The following is a 13,950-nucleotide window of genomic DNA, read 5'->3' on the forward strand; positions in this document are numbered from 1 at the left end:
GCTATATTAATAGATTAAAGGAGAGATTTAGATCAGTTGTCCTCAAAATGTGGTCTGGGAAGACACACACATATATATTGACAACGTGTTTCCTGTGTTAGCTAATGGCAATGCATTCTATAAAGTAGTTTGTAAAAGCAAAATACTGGAAAGAACCTAACTGCCCAGCAAGAGGAAAAATGATAGATAGATACAATGGTTTACTAGAAGCAGTTAAAGTGAATGCACCAAAGCTAATGTATCAACATGGATTAATATCATAAAAGCAGGGAGGGAAAAAAGAGAAGAATATGTGTGGCACGATACCAGATATATAAAACATTCAAAAGCAATTATACATAACATGTATAGACACAAACATGTGTGATAGAAGTATGAAAGAATGCTTAAGAATAATACACTCCCATTTCAGGACAGCAGTCACAACAGGGAAGGGAGCAGAGTGGGATCATTAAAGATGATGCATGGGGGGCTCGATTTTATCTATAGCGTTTTATTCTTCAGTGGAAGATAATGTGAAGACTCATCATCTGTTTTCTGTGCCTAAAATATTTTATAATCTTAAAAACAGTTTTTCTAGAAATCAGTCATTTGAAGGGGATTGAAGGAAGTAAATAGTGTTTAGTGTGTGATGGCTATTTTCAAATATTTGAAGGGACATCACATAAAAGGAAAACAATGAATGTGTTCTGTTTTTGCTAACGTGTGTACAAGCATTTAACCATAAAGCCACATACATATTACTATGACTAGTTCAGAGAACAGAATTAGGTCACGTGGATGAAATTATGAGGAGGGCAGATTTGGACCCAGTATAGAGACATATGTTAGGAACCAGAGGCAGCATAACATTGTAGGGAGAGCAGGACATTTGGAGCCGCCCTGCCTGACTTCAGTTCTGGCTCTGCCCTTAGCAGGCAGTATGAGTGGGGCAGGTTGTTTAACCTCTATGTGTCTGCTTCCCATTCTGTAAAATAAGGATAATAATAGTGCCTACTCTCATATAAAGTGCTTAGATCAGTGCTTGCTACACAGCAAGCACTACAAGCTTGTAAAATAAATCAAATCTGCCAGATAAAGAGCCTGCCTTGTAAAGCGGTAAGCTCTTCGAGGGCTCATGGAAAGGCTGAATAAAGCTCTGTTAAGGGTGGTATAGATGTATCCTTCCTTTTTGGTCTAGATTAGTACTCCTCAAACTTCAGTATGCGTTTGAAACACATGGGGAGCTTGCAAAAATGTATGTCTGAGTCAGTAAGTCTGGGATGGAGCCTGAGATCCTTTATTCTAACAGGTGGTGCCAATGCTATGGGTTTCCTAGACTACATCTTGAGTAGCAGAGCTCTATATGGCCTTTCCCTGTGGCCATACATTATAGTTTCAAAGATGCCTAGTTCTTATTTCTGATTAACAGTCAATCTGCAGTAAATTCTAAATATATTTATCTTTCAAAACCAACTTTTAACCACTCCATTAACGAATAATTTGAACACTAAAACGATTAAGAATTTATAGGCAGCTTAGGGTGACTTTTTATACAAATGTATATCTTTTCATAATATAGATAATTATATAATTTTTAATAAATTCAGCTTTTGGGGGTTTTCTTAAACAGAAACACTTACAATGAGAAATTAAAACAGTAAAATAGAGGGGAGGCAGTTCCTGAATCATTTTGGAATCCACGTCAGATTTATATTTCATATGACGAAGAAGATGTCGATCTAGATTTCCAAATAAGGGAGTGAAAGAAGGGAAACCATATTTGAGGGCAGGAAAAATTAGAAAGAAGAAGTAAGTCATTATAAGTAAGAAGAAGTGAAAAGAAAAAGTAAAGAAGTGTCATTTTTTTTTAAATTTGAAGGTGTGATTCTGAGAAATGTTCAAGAGAAAGACCAGTGGGATTAACATTTTATATTAATTTAACAATAAGTTGAATAGGCAAATTAGACTCAGTGTATCAGAGGACTCTGGTGAATCATCTTGGGCCCTGGGAGGAGTCCTGCCTATCTGATATGGACACAACTGGACCTCCAGGTTCGAGCTGAAATATGAGTATGTTCTGAAGGAACACTGACACAGAACAGAAACCCAGAGAATGGTTTGGTGCTTGGAGATGGCTGATGTAGGAAGTTCTGGATGATTTGGTCTGAATTATACTCTCTGCTTTCTTTCCGTCAGGGAGTCCTCAATGATGACAGTTGACATAGAGCCAAAGGGAAATCCCAGTGAGTCTATGATGGTTATGTACCCAGTGTTGGGGTTTTTGGCCACAGAGTGGCTCATGATTATTCAACATAAAGCTATTGGAATAAACTTCTGCTGCCCCCAGAGCACAATTTACAAATGTTCCTAGATCTGAAATGGCCACTGAGTAAAAGGAAAGTGAGGTGGCTGTGACCAGGACATATTAGTTTTTCACAGCTCTACTTTTTGAGATTGAAGAAGGGAGTTTCCAGGATCTATGTTTTGTTTCAAAAAAGAAACATGTAAGAGAAGTCAAGGAAAGATAGAAGTAGGCATTTAAGCAGATAATTCTACAGTTTTCTTTAAATTTGGGTTATTTTAAATAGTTGTAGTTTTCTACTTACCACCACTGCACAGAGGTTATATTTAGGATGTTTCCGAAAAATTGGACAAATATAAGGAGTAAGATCCAAGTTAGTGAGTGGGTAATGAATATCTGTTCTCAATTTCCTTTTTGTTGTACCCAAAATGTCAAACCTGGAGAGATAATAAATGTGTGAAATATAAAATAAGCTTGTGAACCATTCATGAGGGAAGTCTGCATACTTTGATAAATTCCAAGTATAGTTAAAAGTAATTTCTTAGAAAGATTATTTGGTACAAAACCTCCACATAAATTTTTTTTCTTATTTACATATATTTAGAACCTCCACATCCAAAGGTCTCGCCAAAACTGAGACTGGAGTGGACCAGGAACTGGAGTCAGGGTATGAGACAGTGTAGAGTCAATCTAGTGAGAGAAAAAGAAAAAGAGAAAGCCAGTAGCGAAACTGGGGAAGTAGAAATCACAGTGATAACTTCCTGGAGACTTCACTCCAGCTGATGCTGTACTGTTCACTCTAACCAAGCTGACTCGGCTTTCCTTATCTTGATTTCAGCATGCATTATCTGGGCAGTGTCCTGTCTTCCAGCTCTGAGGTTTTAATATACCTTTAATAAGATAAAATTTAGTGAAACTCTTGTCACATTCTCTATTTGTTATATAGATCAGCAGATCCCAAAGCTGAGCTCACATGAGAATCACCCTGGAGCTTCTTAAAAAATAAGTTATATTCCTTTGGGAAAAAATGGATGATATAAAATTATTGTTAAATTTCTTGGGCGTGATAATTAATGGTGTAGTGATTATGTAGGAGAATGTCCTTATTCTCAAGTGATACATGCTGAAGCATTTAAGCATGAAATGTCATGATGTTTGCTTCTAAATTCAGATGATTCCACTAATAAAATAGAAAGGAAGGAGGGAGGGAAGGAGGGAAGGTGAAAGGAACAGAGAGACAGAAAGAGAAAAGAAATGTGGCAAAGTGTTACCAACTAATTAAGATTTTAGGGTATATGGGTATTCATTATACATTTTTGCAACTTTTTTTGTATATTTGAAAACTTTTTAAAATAAAAATTGAGGGGTGGCTATAAAAATTAAAATAGTGATGCTTAGACTCTACCTCAGCCCTGTGGAATCAGAATTCCCAAGGGTGGGGTCAGGGAATTTATTTTTTAAAAGCGCCCAAAGCGAGTGCCAAATGTCTTATCAAGAGAGGAATAAACAAAATATGATAGACCATGGAATATCATCCAGCCATAAAAAGGAATGAACTTCTTTGGCACATGTCACAATATGGATGAACTTTGAAAACATGCTAAGTGAAATAGGCCAGCAAAAAGGATAAATGTGTAATTCCACTTACACGAAGTACCAAGAATAGGCAAATTTATAGACACAGAACATAGAAGTTGCCAGGGGTTGAGGGGGAGGCAGAATGGGTAGTTATTGCTTAATGGGGTACACAGTTTCTGTTTGGGGTGATGAAAAAGTTTTGGAAATAGTGGTGATGGTTGCATAACATTGTGAATATAATTAAAGCCAATGAAGTATGCACTTAAAATGGTTAAAATGGTAAATTTCATGTTCATATATTTACCACAAATTTTTTTGACTTTTTTTTTTTGTGTGTGTGACATTGGTTAACAATTTTACCACAAAATTTTTAAATTTAATGTAATATATTGAATATCACTGAATTGTACACTTTAAATGGGTAAATTATATGGTATGTGAATTATATCTTGATAAAGCTGTTCAAAAAAATCTCATAAAATGTCAAAATCCATACCTTTTTAAGTGAAAGATCATTATTTTTGGTGCTTTGGAAATACTGGCCCTCACGGCTGTTTCTTGCTTGGTTTCACAAAAGGAACAGTGAATTTGGTTGTTCCAGGTCAGTGTGTCTTGTTGGAAAAAACATTGGAGACAGTCCTGCTGAGGTAAAAAGCATTTGGTGACCAAAATGGATCAATGGCAATCTGGAATCTGTTTATATTAGAACTTCGAAAGAGCTGTAGAAATGTATTCCTTGATGCTTTCTCAAAGTCAACAGGTCTAGGAAATACCAGTATCATAAGCTGCAACCTGGATAGGTATAAAATCTACTTTGCAAGAGAGATGCTTCTTTCTTGCTTGGTTCCTGAAATGGATCCAAGTGCCCATCCCACTTCTAATCTCTTAATCAGTATTTTAACATTTCTGGTTTATTTCAGAATAATATTGACTGTGCAGTTTCCACTAACCAAGTCAGGCAGCTGTTTTACATTATTTATCTCATCACAAAAGTGATCTGGTTATTGAATAATGATCATATCTCAGTGTTTTGAGGTGGCCCATAATAAAGACAGCAGAACAGAGAAAATTAGATCACATGCCCACAGAAGACATCCTCAGTGTAGCCAGGCCTCCCGGTTCTGCAAACCATTAACCTAAAGAGGAAGAGGAGCACAGATTCTATTTTCAGTGGACATGTCACCACATCCTTTAGAGTCTCCGGAATTTGATTCCAGCAATCTGTAGCAGTTTGATCTGAGAACAAGTCCAGTTCTGCATACGTAGTAAGATTCTATTCTCCAATTCTGATATGTGAAAACTTTTAATTAATTTATTTATTTTAGGCGAGGCAACCCTTGGTTGACCTCACAAATTGCAAGGACCTTGTCAGCTTACAATCCCTTATTTTTTTATTCTTTACACCTACAGCACCTGGTCTTCCTAGGTTGAAAACTTTTAGTAATAAATGTGCTTTCATAAGATAGGAAGAAAAATACAAATGTGTATTATTCTGCAAGGAAACATATTTGCCCCTGCCTCCTAACTCTTCCTTGCCTTCTACCACCACCACGCTCTCTGTTTACAGATTTCTCATACTATGGTGAAGGAAATTCAAGAGGTAAACTAAGGCACCAGATTCCATTCTATCTTCCCATTTCACAGCTTTTGTCTAAAACATAAGAGCTCAAGATGAGTCAGAATCCTTTATATCTAGTTCCCAAATAGAACCCACTTACCCATCTGTGGTAAGGGCAGGCCATACCTTTTTTTGTAAGAAAGTATAAATCCCCTATATGTACCAAGCCATTTCAGTACTGAATAAATCCCATTTATTTTTTTCGGTTTCACAGTGAGGCTCTTTTATTGAGTACATTTAGAAATACATCTGAATTCACAGTAACTTTTGGCTGTATATCACTTTTCTATAAAACATTATCATCATGGGCTTCCAATTTCTTTAAGTTATAAAGCAGCCTCTTTCATACCAGAAAAGGTAGGAAACAGCCCTGAGAAAATCCAGGGCTGGGGGAGAGCAAGACAAAAGAAGTGTCCGGGAATAAGAGTCCCTACCTGAAGAGAGCACTCGTATTCAGATGGAATGGGGAGGGAGAGGATGGTGAAGACTTCATTCTTGTAGGTGCAGTTCTCACACTTTAAACACATGATACTATAATTGAGCTGCCCTTCAAACAGCCGGGTGATGATGGAGGACTCATTGGCAGTCACCTTCCTGCAGCATCTTGGAATAGATGTTTTCTCATAGGCCCTTCTTCGGTGGTACTGAATCAAGGAACAAATTTGTCCCAAATCAACTATTGGTGATCAAAAAAATTTTTAATAGAATGACTTGATTTTTTTCTATCGGAATGATACATTATTACCAGAAACCATATTGTGGATTCAGACAATAAATAGTGTAAGGTGAGTAAATATTTTATGTGTGGTTTCTGGTAATTCAGTTATTTCCCTCCTTAAGTGAAGCTAAGGAATTATGACATCCTAACCTGGTAAAACACATGACCATGGATGTCCTCATAAGCTGACAGCCTATGATAATGTGACATAGGGTCCTGGAGGAAGTTTTTCCTGGGAAGAGGGTAAGTAAGCTGTTAGACTAGCTGTTAGTTATGCAAGCTGATATAGAGGTAAAATCAAGAAATTTAGCTCTCCTCCAGTCCCTTCAGATTATGTTCCCTAGCCTCTTCTCCTTTCACCATTAGAAAACTTTCTAAAAAGAGCAAATCTTAAATTCCTAAGGCAGCCCTATTTAAATAGCCTTGTAGCCTGAATCTAGCTCACACTCAGGAACAGCTTGGCCGGAAAGCACATTCTGACTTCTCAGTGATGTTACGGCCTCAGTAGAATATACATATGGAAGACTCATTAGCTCCACAGTCATCTCTACTTTGCAGCTATGCACACCGCTCTACTTTGGCTTGCTTCTTTCATCACACATTGCTGCCCAGGTCTTCTACCCTGAAGATACTTTAATGCCCCAAAGTCCAAGTTTGATCATGGAAACCAGAATCCTATTTATTTCAAACTGGCTGACTGTGAGGACCTATGTGATTTTACTGACCACAACCCTCCCCTCTGGCTAAATAAAGTGCTGCGTGAATATCTTATTATAGTCAAAATGAAAAATGGAACTAAAGATTACAGATGAGAATGATTAATGACTATAGTTTGCGATCTTTTATGCTAAGTAGTTCCTGAATGTTACCTATGAGGTAAGCTAACATCAGCACAAAAACACTGTATAAAGCCAAGGACATGTCTTTGGAGAGTGAGGGTCTCCAATCAAGGTTGAAGGCAGTGAGTCTTGAAATAAAGGCAAAACGCTTAGTAATTGGCAATTTCCTGTTTTGTTAAATGTATGTCCTAATCCAGTGAAGAACACAGGTCAGGCATGTTTGATATGAAGGTGTTTGTGGTGTAGCTCTGTCTTTTAATCTAATACCAATCTTTCTAGTTTCTTGGGTTCGTAGTTACCAAGAACATTTATTGTAAGTTGTAGAGTTCTACATGTTACATCTCATGAGGAATATATTTTATTAAAATATGTGATTTTCACTTTATTTATTTATATTAACAATGTTTTTAGCCTTAAAAACAATTTATTATAGTTTTGGTGTAGTTCGTACATTCCTGTGGTAGCTCTTATTCGCAGATCCCTCACTCAGATGTGCTTGTGTGCAGGTTGGGTGTTTTTTGTTGAGTTTTAGATGTTGAGTTATTGTTATCTCAAGGGGAGAGATCTGGGGACATCTCTCACTCTGCCATGCTTCTGACATCACTCCTCCTGTGATTTTCACTTTTAAAAAAGAGTCCATGAAGATGTTATTTGCAAAGGGAACTACATATTAGTGGTTCCAACCTCTGCTTACCACTGGACATACCAAGTGAGCAGTCCCTGAAGATGGCCCCAGACTTTCTGACTCAGTAACACTGGAGTGAGGGCCGTAAAACTGACTTCATAAAAATCCTCCTAGATGTTTCTGATGATCAGCTAAGTTTGGTTAATACAGACCTATTCAAATATTAACTTGAGTGTTCCCCATAGAACTCCCAGCACCTATGCTTGGCACAGGAAGGCAATATTACTAAACAAAGAAAAGAATGAAAAATGAAAGTTGCTGATAGAGCTGAAGTTCTATCCTATTTCAAGGCCATTAATTCTATTACCTTTTTCAGAGCCTCATGAAGTTCATTCAGGACATAAATCAAGAATTCCTGAGCATCTTGTTGTGTCTTTTTCATAAGCGCTGGGTAGAGGTTGCCAAGAGCCGACCGAAATATTTCTGGTGAGACACAGTCTGAGTCTCCAAGCCACATGTCTGTCATCACATAGGCAAAAGCGGTGGCGACCTCACTGTAATCCCTTGGAAGAAGGAAGGGGAATGTTTCTGGCTGATTTAATGGGGGAAAAAGGCACCTAAAAACTCAAGCATATGGCCGTCAGACCAAAAATAAAGCTGCATTAATTTCTGAGTGACCTTCCTGCTTTTACCCTAGAAATGGTATCTGGGATGCTGCAGTCTCTACTGACTCATTTAGCCCTTAATAGGGATTCCAGCAAATTTCTTCCCTAACCTCACCTTGGGGGAGCAGAGGAAAGGGGCTGGACTGCAGGGGATGCGAATGGTCTTACTTTTGAAGAGCAGTAATGTACTTTCCGGAGAGAAAGTATTCCACCAGCGGTGAGATGCTGCAGAGACACTGTAAGATGGCATTCATGTAGCACGTGTTGCCCAAGTTCCTCAGGCCAGTCACACCCTGGAAATGGGGCTGGTTCTCATCAGCTTCTTTAGCTGGAAAGGTATCATAGTGATCTGTGCACTCTGCGCTGTGTTGGTGCCACGTAGAAAGAAAGGAAAGCATTTCGAGGGAACAAAATATGTACAAATGACAATAAGGGCCTCCAACCTCATGATACAAAGAAGAGTTCTTAATAAGATTTCTGTTAAATTAATTCCCTACCAAGGACAAAAGTATTCAAACCTGGAGTCTAAAATTGCATTTCTTAGCCCAGAACTCTTTGAACAGTGTCGCAGCCAAATAAGCAGAGATAAAAGTTTCTGCCTAAAACCAAAGCAAGAGGACAGAAAATATCAGCCTTTCAGAATCCGAGACTTGCTTGGCTAAAAATGCAAACTTCCCCTCTAAATAACAAAGTACTTCCATTTTTCTGGACAAGTTATTTAATTTTCATTAGTAGTAATAATATTAGATAGTAGTTAATAATGACAATAACCATCTTGTATTACATTTTCACATTTAATTCTTTAAACAATTCTTTGGGGTAGGTATAATTACTTTTAAATCTTGTGTTATAGATATCATGTGTAAGTGGTTTAGTCATTTGCCCATGGCAATATATTTAGTGATGTGCAGCGCTATGTAAAGAGAAGAAATATTTATCTACCTACCTACTATCTAAGAGTTATTTGGATTTATTAATCATATGTTAAGAGAGTGTGTGTATTACATACATATATATAGACAGAGCATAGTATATACAAGTTATATACATATATTAAGAGCATATATGTATGTATCTATGTATACATATATATACATATAAAAACACACATATACAGAGAGGAAAAAAGAGAAAGAGCATAGACTTTGTAAACAGACCCTAGTTTAAATCCTAACTCTGCCGCTTACTGCTTACATGGTCTAGGACCCTCATGCCTTCTTCTCATCTATAAAACAGGAGTACTAATACCTGCCTTATAGGTTTATTGTAAGGATTAGATTAAATGATACAAGGCATGTGGCACAGAATACAGTTAATAAGTGATAACTTAAAATATTTTTAAAGAAGTGACTGATCTAAGATGTCCTTAAGAGTAAGCTATAGAATTAAAGCATCCATGTGAATCACCAGACTTGCACAGAGTTGGGAACAAACCGTGGACTCCCAAGGTTCTCTCCACAGAGCTATTACACCAGGAAGCCCAGAGTCATTGTCCTTTAGGATTTGTCTTTCCATCGACTGTGTTTAAAAGTGGATCTCCATGAGATGGCTACCTCACCTCAGTTCCTCTACAAATCTGCCAGTTTGAAAAATGGTCACTGTTGCATGGATGGTCATTTTCACTTTTATTTACCAGTGTCATGGGAGGCCCTGGATTGTCTGTCACTCTTTAGGAATATCTATTGCCTAGATACTAAGTAACATCTTTCCTTCCTTTTGGGGGACTGCCAATGGTCAAAGCTGGGGGAACCCTTCCAAATGTGGCATGTATCCCTACCCCCCTAGCTGAGCTTATCTAGAAAGCTGTAATAGATAGAAGCTCACAGAACATAGTAGATACCGAAGTCATCGGCGGGCAAAGGCCGCTCCGAAGTCATCTTGATGAAACCACGGTGGGCTTTTCACTTCTCTTTAGGAGCGACAGCTAATTCTTTCACCTTCATTTCTCTGAACCTGTTACTTTGGCTCTTTTTGTTTGTAATAAAGGATTTATATGTTCCTCCCTCCCTTTTGGTAGCTGCAAACTGACATCTGTTCTTCAGGTACATTCCAACTTGGATTTTTTTATGCATCATAATCCTTTCCATTCCAATATTCTAGCATGTTGCCATGAGTTACTGTTACTTGGTTACTTAAAAAACTTTTAGCAGACTAGATATCAGAGAATGAACTAAATATATAACACCTCTTCCTCCATCACTCAGCTTCTCTTATGTACATGTATTACACACATACACTGAATCAGTGACTATTATGGCAACCCTGCCCACTTTGGGCACTCGTCCTCCCTCCTTAATTCAGAATCTGTAGTGACTGCACCACTCCTAGGACCCGGGGGACTGTTTCTCACCCTGGGGAGGGAGGCAGTTGTATTTTGCTGCTTCTAAAAACACAGCATTGGGATAGACTGAAGTATTTCCCCTCATGGTCATCAATTATAGTGCAAAGGGGATGCAAATGTACACACACACACACACACACACACACACACACACACACACACGCACGCGCGCGCGCGCGCGCGCACACACACACACACACAATCCCACTAGCGCACCCTACAGGGCAAATAGTTTATCATAAAATAAAAGCCGAGAAGTAGCAGAGCACACATGAGCTCCTGAGCTCTCATTTTCTTTATAGAGAACCGTGCTTAAGAAAGCTCTTCAGTCGGCAGGCCCTCCCGCCAATGCTCTATCTAGGTGAAAAGAGGTCAGAGAATATAGGCAACCATGTAGCATGAAAGCAGCCTGGCCGAGGAAGTGGTCTTGTGAGAGTGGGGAGCCTCCGGAACTCCAAAGCTGGTACCAGCCTCTTCTTCTTTTGCACTTAGAATCTGTAGGGAGTAGGTAAAGAGTGAGCCTTTAGGACCAATCCAACTGGTCTTTTCTCAACTCTGCACCAAATAAATGAGGTAGTAAAAGAAAAAAAGTCTTCAAAAATGTCAAGAAAGATAAAGAAGGCTGATAATTATTCCAAATGAAAAGAATCTACAGAAACAAGACAATTAAAAATAATACCAATACCGGAATGGATCTTGGATCAGGAAAAAAAAAAATGCTATAAAAGGACACTATTGGGACAGTTGATGCAATCCGAATATGGATTATATAAAGTTTTGTACCAATGTTGAATTTTTATCTGAAAAATTATAAAATTGTACTGTTTATTAAAGAGAATGTCCTGGTTCTTAGGAGATACACACTGACGGGTTTAGGGGTAAAGAGGCCTGATATCTGCAACCTGCACTCAAATGGGTCAGGAAAACACCCAGACACACATGACACAGACACACATGAAGAAAGGAGGGAATGTGGAGTAATAAAGCAAATATGAAGCAAATATAGCCAAATATCAGCAAATTAGTGGATCTGAGTGAAGGTATACTGGAGTTCTTTGGATTATTCTTGCAACTCTTCTCAAAGATTGTCTCAAACTAAAAAGTTAAAAAAAATGTAGTAGATATACTTGTAATATGGATTTTTTGCCAACATACAGTACTGGTAAGAAAAAAAAGCAAGGCAACGAAGTCTGCCTATAGCTGTGCATCCCCTCTATGTCCAATTGGTTTTAAAGAAAAGAACACACATATATATATGCTCAGGCTACACAAAGACATTAAGAATAGTCATTTTTTGACACCTAGATAAGGGATCCTGACAACTAGAGGTATGGACTCTCGCAGCTATTTAATATTTGCGGTCTATTCACAGAAGTGCTTCTTGAAGTCACCTCTGTGGTGGCTTGGCAGAACTTGTATCCTATCATCCTGCTCCTTTTGCAGTGAAGTTCTCCCAAGTCCTTCTGTTTCTCCTAAATCAATGGAATCTTGTTAAAATTTCATTTTGTTTGATGCCAGGAGGTAAAAATACAATTCATATTCATATTTATCTTGTATCTAGGAAACTTTCTAAAGTCTAATTTTAATATAGATTTTTGGATTTTCTTCAAACACATTCAAGTCATCTACAAAAAAGAGTCTTTTTTCCTTTCTGATCCCTGTGCCTTTTATTTCTTCCATTTTGAACCAGCTCCTCCAGTAAAATGCTGAATAGAAGTGGGTAATGGTAGGTATCTTTAGTGCATTCTTGAACTAAGAGGAAAAGCTTTGAATAATTTGCCATTAGTATGATGTTTGCTAAAGGCAGTTTTTTTGAGAGTTGTAATCATGAATGGATATTGAGTGTGACCAGGTTTTTCTGTCTTTTGAGATAATCATGAGATTTTTCTTCTTTATTCTGTTATCATGCTTAATTATTGATGATGGTCATATATTTAACCAATCTTCTATTCCTCGGATAAACCTATATGATGTAGTATCATTTTCAAGAACTGGAGGATTCTATTTGTTAATCTTTTGTTCAAAATTTTTTATGTCTAGTCATGAGTAAGATGACCTATATATTAATGTTCTGAACTATGTGACAAATCACCACAAAATTAGTGATTTAAAACAACACACATTTATTATCTCATAGTTTTCTGTAGGTCAGAGTCCAGGCATGGCTCAGCTGAGACCGCATGTTACATTTAGTTGTCACATTTCTTCCAAGTCCTTCAACCTGAAACAGTTCTATGTATCTTTTCCCCTTTCAAGAACTTAACACATTTGATGATTACTGGACAGTTATCTTTAAAAATATCCCTCAATTTAGGTTCGCCTGATGTTTCCTCATGATCAGTTCACAATATGCATTTGTAGTAAGAGTATTACAGAAGTGCTGCTGTGTTCTTACTGCACTGTATTAGGTGCTATGCAATTTTGATTTGTCCCAACACTGGTGATGTTAACTGTAATCACTAAAGTGGGATCTGCCAGGCTTCTCTACTGTAGTTACTCTTCTCTTTTGTAATCAGAATTTTGTAAGGAGGACTTTGAGCCAAACTTTCACACTTGTTTTAACATTAATCAATGTTGCTCGGCTGGATTAATTATCACTATGGTGGTTACCAAATGATTTTTCTAGTGCTGTTATTCTGACTACATTCATCAGTTGGTACTCTACTATAAATTTTCTCCTTTCCCTATTTACTTACTCTTTTATTTTAATCAGTATAGTTTCATGAATTCTTACTTTATTCAATGAATTAGAATGTTATAATCATCACTTATTTTTTATCTACAAATTGTCTCAAGAACAGCCAGCAGGGGCCCTTTCAAGAGATTTTCTGTATCCTTTTGACATGCCCCCATCATTCTTTAAGCACTTCCTTACTTTTTGGCACAAGATCTTCCAGACTCGCCTTGTACCTTCCCTGCACCAGTTCTGAAGTCACCCATTTCTCTTAAGAGCCTTGGTTCATTTTAGACAATAGTATTTAGAAACATATCTGAGACATAGGTGTCCCATTATGTTCAATGTTTCCCTATTTGATTGTCCACTCTGCATGTAAATAATCCTTTGTCGCTGCCAACCCCCACCCTCACTGCATCACATCACACAGACACCATCCCCATCTTGCTTCTCTGACACTCTGGGCCAGGTCACAGCTGCCCCACAGCAATCGAAGGACTACCCAGATTGGTCTCAACTAATGGCTTTTAAAATTGTGAACAAAGAAGAAAGGAAATCTGGCTCTCCTTGTTTTTTGCTTCTCTAGTGGATTACTTTTTTTGAACTTC

The 13,950-nt window shown here is 37.7% G+C and overlaps 1 protein-coding gene across 1 annotated transcript in view; it reads right to left on the reverse strand.

Annotated features, from left to right (window-relative positions):
* USP50 (ubiquitin specific peptidase 50) overlaps positions 1–10,714 on the reverse strand; it is a 22,805-nt gene extending 12,091 nt beyond the window's left edge. Inside the window, exons 1-6 of the mRNA XM_011355103.2 lie at positions 10,152–10,714; positions 8,496–8,690; positions 8,030–8,225; positions 5,915–6,124; positions 4,359–4,501; positions 2,589–2,721 (exon numbers count right to left, since the gene is read on the reverse strand). Coding sequence (XP_011353405.1) covers positions 2,589–2,721; positions 4,359–4,501; positions 5,915–6,124; positions 8,030–8,225; positions 8,496–8,690; positions 10,152–10,204 — 930 coding nt within the window. The 5' untranslated portion in view covers positions 10,205–10,714. The remainder of the gene's footprint in view (positions 1–2,588; positions 2,722–4,358; positions 4,502–5,914; positions 6,125–8,029; positions 8,226–8,495; positions 8,691–10,151) is intronic.
* Positions 10,715–13,950: the final 3,236 nt, after the last annotated feature.

The sequence above is a fragment of the Pteropus vampyrus genome, unplaced genomic scaffold, assembly GCF_000151845.1.
Source record: "Pteropus vampyrus isolate Shadow unplaced genomic scaffold, Pvam_2.0 Scaffold19, whole genome shotgun sequence".
In the NCBI taxonomy this organism is placed as follows: domain Eukaryota; kingdom Metazoa; phylum Chordata; class Mammalia; order Chiroptera; family Pteropodidae; genus Pteropus; species Pteropus vampyrus.